The 5,874-nt window shown below is 30.4% G+C and overlaps 1 protein-coding gene across 1 annotated transcript; it reads left to right on the top strand.

Moving 5' to 3' along the window:
- The first annotated feature begins 2,000 nt into the window (after positions 1 to 2,000).
- LOC145045681 (aquaporin TIP2-1-like) lies at positions 2,001 to 3,573 on the top strand. The gene is made up of 3 exons (XM_078994002.1): positions 2,001 to 2,220; positions 2,343 to 2,593; positions 3,099 to 3,573. The coding sequence occupies exons 1-3, from the start codon at positions 2,094 to 2,096 to the stop codon at positions 3,465 to 3,467; spliced, it is 747 nt and encodes a 248-aa protein (XP_078850128.1). The 5' UTR covers positions 2,001 to 2,093; the 3' UTR covers positions 3,468 to 3,573.
- The last annotated feature ends 2,301 nt before the right edge of the window (positions 3,574 to 5,874 follow it).

Below are 5,874 nucleotides of genomic sequence, written 5' to 3'. Positions count from 1 at the left end.
GACAACATACAATTTATCTTAATCATTTGAGCGTTTCACTCTCAATTCCTTATAGCGCCTGTGATAATCATGTTAACGGAAGTCGAGTTCCAGGACAGATGGGGTATGTTTCATTAACATGATATTCTTGTTAGTCGGTTCCATCCTACATGTAGAAAAAAAATACTAGTGGTGGCTAGATTGTATTCCTTAAAATATTTCATCATCACTTCAATAGTTATAATAAAGTTCTTACAATTTAACCCTAAGATATTTTATATCTTGAAACATATTCATAATTATGTCGTTATCGATAATTTTTAAGACATTTTTTCAATATGTACTTAAATTTCAATTTTTTGTTCAATATGCGACACTAAACTGTCACTGAAATATATGACAATAAAATATCATTCAAAAATAGGACATTCTTGATTTTGAACTTGAGAAATGAAATTGAATGTTACAAATTATCAACGTAATAACTATTATAAATATTTTGTTATCAACCGGTGCCGCGAGAAGCGAGCTACGCCGTTTCTATTTCCCTTCTTTCTTTTTTACAATATTAAATGGATTGGGCTATTGATTAATGAGAGCGGATTAAGATATCGGGCTACTCTTAAGTAGGTCCTTTAATAATATTAAGGTAGTTCTTAATTTTTTATTTAATTAATACATTGCTTTATAAAAAGTAGGTCCTAGGACCTACTTTCTTTCTTACTAGCTACCTGCAGACATGCCTGAAGACAGCTTCAAGAGTTCGATGAACCCATCCAATATTATTTAGGATTATATGATCTATTTAAACATTTTTTTTTTATAAACTTTGATGTATAACATTTTCATATGTTATCTTTGAAAATATATAGTCCGATTTATTTCAGCACTGATGGCATATCACTTAGGTGGTTGAAACGACAAACATAATAGGACATATGATGTATCGGGGAGTCTAGACACTTCCATAAGAAGCATGTTCTTGCCAGCCAGGATCCCACCCCCACAATATTTGCATCGACAACATTATATTCCTTTCTATCTTTAAACTCCCATTATCCAATTTATAATATATTTTTTAAGGATTTATATATTGGAATTTCTATGTTCATTAATATTAATTATTATCTAAAATATAAGACGACTTATAGGTAAGTAACTACCTTCATAATCGGAACCATGCTTTTGAAAGTGTAATTTTAAAATAAATATGTTATTATTTACATGAAATTTATTGTTTATAATGTTTACATATTATGTAAAGTATTTATACATTATCATTTCATTTAATATAATATTTAAACACACTTAAAAGATGGCAATACAAGAAATTAAATTTTCATGTGGTAGATGCAACTCAAGAACTAGTTTGGTTACATTGGCTTTTGACTGACATGCTAACCCCCAGTCCCTTTCTAGGTCGTTATTTTGTGATAACAATAATGCTATTCAAATTGTCAACAAAGTTGTTTTCCATGAGCTTATGAAACATTTTGAGACTGACTGGAACTTTGTCTGTGAAAACCTTGTTCATAAATCTGTTCTCCTTCTTCTAATATCCAAGTCCGGATCAACATGCTCACATGTTTACTAAGACATATTTCCTTTTTTGTTTTCGGTTCTTAGTTTCCAACTCAAGCTGGATCATACGTCCCAATACCATACTCATTTAACATATAATATTTTATGTCTATTTCATTTTCTTTAACATGTTATGAATCCATTAATTTATGTGGTTATGTTGATAAAGGATACGTAACGATTTTTATCCACTTATCTCGTTTCATATTTAACTAGTTTCTTAAATTTAGGCATGACAAACATAATCAAATTAATAGTAAAATGATAAAAGAATAGTCATGTGTCATGTCATTGCCATTAAAAGGCAACAATTTCACATATAAAAAAATAGGTTTTGTATGGACATGTATGCAATAAAACAAAATTATCAATTATGATAATTATTAAAAATTAATTTTATTATTATTATATTTGAAAACTTTCATTATATAAAGGGGCTTTAAGTGTCATTTGCAAAGTGCCACTCCCAATTCTCCTCATCTCTTCTTCACTCTCTCAGTTTCTTTAATATAACTATTTAATAATATTCCAAAATGCCAGGAATTGCATTTGGTCGTTTCGATGACTCCTTTAGCTTTGGGTCCATCAAAGCCTACATTGCAGAGTTCATCTCCACCCTCCTCTTTGTCTTCGCCGGCGTCGGCTCCGCCATCGCATACGGTAGCCAATCACTGAATCACATACCTTTTAATTATTTAATCAACAAAACCCTTTATTAATTTCCCATGCAAATTCACGTTGCTAGCTGTACCTACGTGATAATCTTCTTGACTTTTATGCAGGCAAGTTGACGGCAGACGCCGCCCTAGATCCGGCGGGTCTTGTTGCAGTGGCAGTTTGCCATGGATTTGCACTCTTCGTAGCCGTTGCTATCGCCGCTAACATCTCCGGAGGCCACGTCAACCCAGCTGTCACCTTCGGATTGGCTGTTGGTGGTCAGATCACCATCCTAACCGGAATCATTTACTGGATTGCACAACTAGTTGGCTCCGTCGCCGCATGCTACCTTCTCAGTTTCGTCACCGGAGGACTGGTAAGCAAGAAGCTTTAAAATTAACCGATGATCATCAGAATATATCATTGACCCATAAAAAAAATTTCTTTCGGTTTTGGTGAATATGTATATAAATATATAATCATGAACAATAATATTAAAATACAACCAATGTTTTTAAGCAAAACGATTTGGGAGGTTTTAATGATTTTAGGCTATGTTTTAGTGTTAGTGACTTAGTGTTGTATCACTATTATTATTCTTTTAAGATGATAAAGTAGGGTCACAATTTTTCTCATTCTACTTTTTTAACACTACAAGACACTATAATTTTTATTTTTTATGGTATGTACGTGTATACAAATAAACGTTACTTGTCTGCCCATAACTTTCTGAAAAATACAACTCAACATACTTGTTTGTCATAAATCAGTTAGAATTCATTATTCATAACCATGTGCTGTTGTACATCTTGGATATGTACTTATTTTATACCTTGTAAATCTTGGATATGTACTTATTTTATACCTTGTGATTTTTTCAGGCAGTGCCTATACATGGTGTTGCTGCCGGAGTTGGAGCAATTCAAGGAGTTGTGATGGAGATAATTATCACATTTGCATTGGTTTACACAGTATACGCCACCGCATGTGATCCAAAGAAGGGCTCCTTGGGAACAATTGCACCCATGGCCATTGGATTCATTGTGGGTGCCAACATTTTGGCAGCCGGTGCATTCTCTGGTGGATCAATGAACCCTGCCAGATCTTTTGGACCTGCGGTGGCTAGTGGAGATTTCTCCGGCCACTGGATCTACTGGGTTGGACCACTTATCGGAGGTGGCCTAGCGGGACTCATTTACCCTAACGTGTTCATGAATCACGACCATGCTCCCCTCTCAAGCGAGTTTTAAATTTTTTGTGAATCATTTTAATTTGTGATTGTAATAAAAGGAAGGAAAACAATTTATTTGTTTTTCTTTCTTTTCATCTTATTTTATTTATAAGGAGTTCATTGAATTTGGTTCTGTTTTATTTCATTAATTATGTGTGAATTGTGATTGAAGCTTTTATGTTTGATGTTGAAAGATGAGGTGAAGTTGGTAGGAAGTGATTGTATTTGTGGATAAAGTAGAGGTGGTCCCTCTACCTTATTGGGCCTTCTTTTTTATTCTTTTCATTGTGGTCTGTAGATTAATAGTGGGTGGGCCCATTTTCGTTCAATCAATGCACGTGATTTATGATCTCATATACGACATGATCAATTGACCACTCACATCAAACTTAGTACGACTTGGTGTCTCGTTCATTTGCAAATTTATTAAGGTTTAATGTGTTTTTTCGTGTATATGATCATGGTATTTTAGGTGTGAAATGTTTTATAAACGTGCCACATCCATTCTTTTAAAAGGGCAAATAATTTATTGTCACGTAGATGAGTTATTTTGTATAAATTTCGTGGGTCAAGGCGCCCTAATATTTCTATATCATGGTGCCAACAAAAATACAATTTTCTTGAAAAAGTGACTATAATGTATCAAGCTAAACTTTTGCAATTGTCTTATATAGAAAATATTGGAAATATCTTCATAAAAATATATATATATATATATATATATATATATATATATATATATATATATATATATATATATATATATATATATAGCGGCGCAGCTGAAAATTTTTATATGGGGATACAAACATTATCAATATATATTCTATGTGGTTATCATATCTGGGGTATTAAAAAACATGATATAATTTCTTTAGCTAAAACAATTTTTTTTGAGATGTTGTAGTACCCCTAACGTCCCATATAGTTCCGCCACTATATATATATATATATATATATATATATATATATATATATATATATATATATATATATATATATATATATATAGTCATGATCAAATAAGAAGGAAATATTTGGTAGCAAGGTAAGAAGTTTTTTTTCTACATATTTTTTTCGCGAACAAATAAAATGAATCATTAGATGATTCATTTGTAAGATAATTCACAAGAAAAAATTCTCAAAAAAAAATATCTCAATGATTCATTTATATAATGATTTTGTTGTTATTCACTAAAATTGTCATAAAATTGATTTTTTTTCTTAATTTACTTAAAAATGAATTATAAAGATGTTTTTTTGAGAATTTTTTCTTGTGAATCATCTTACAAATGAATCATCTAGTGATTCATTTTTTTTGTTCGTCAAAAAAATATGTAGAAATTTTTTTTTTACCGGATCTATAACCTATATATATATATATATATATATATATATATATATATATATATATATATATATATATATATATAGATTATAATGTTGATGATATTTATTGTGTGGTCGTATAAGGATAATTCTGGACCAATAGATGAAAAAAATGAAGGACTATTATATGATAGTCTATGATATTACAATGGACTAACATATAACATATAATCATACAAAAATTTCAAAATATGGTATTTTAGTCACTTAAAATAGATTTAAAACAGAAAATTTCAAATTTTAAGGGATAATTAATTTTTATTTTAAAAATCCTTAAATTTCAACTCTAACATAATGTTTAATCATAATTGATTCTATTTTATTAGAATTATATACAGTTAGAATGATATTCAATGAGAATGTCAACCATAAAATAATAAAGAGTCTTGAATCTTGAAATTTTAAGGATTTGTTCAGTATCACATCATTCTTCATTCATTCTGTAAGAATAAGTTAAATAACATAGCATTTAAATGATACAAATTTTAATGTAAAATATATTCTTGCGAATCTATTTGCGCTTTTATTAAAATGAACTTAAAATACAATTAAAAACTAAAATACATCAAAAGAATAAAAATTCTTAAAAACACTCTTTAAATTCTTGAAAAATCCCCTCTCATTCTTAGGTCGTATCCAACATGTATAAGCAGAAAAACAAAGCTCTGTTTTTAAAATAATACTTTTTCATTGACCTGCAAAATAGAATAATAGACCCATCATTTTTGGTTCACCATCATTGACCTGCAAAATAGAATAAAGGAGGAAGGAATGGAAACAATACTTTTTCATTGACCTGCAAAGTTGTAGATCCAGGAAGTTTGCTTCATCATCTTTTTTTTTTTTCTGGTAATCAAGTTCTCACCTTGACTTCTAGTTTGATAGATCTCTTTATGTCCCTTTTTATGGAGTTTATGGTCTAAGAAGGATGTCTTGTGGAATTTGGACGTCCCCAAGCTAGATCCTTCCAGATTTAGAGGTGTTCAGAGTAGTAGAGGCATAAAGGTGGAAGCTTTATGCCATTATACCTCTTCATG

This window comes from Lactuca saligna, chromosome 5, assembly GCF_052625555.1.
Source record: "Lactuca saligna cultivar CGN05327 chromosome 5, ASM5262555v1, whole genome shotgun sequence".
Classification (NCBI taxonomy): Eukaryota; Viridiplantae; Streptophyta; class Magnoliopsida; order Asterales; family Asteraceae; genus Lactuca; species Lactuca saligna.
Note: the sequence above shows the minus strand (reverse complement) of the source record. Positions and strands in the feature narration are given on the sequence as shown.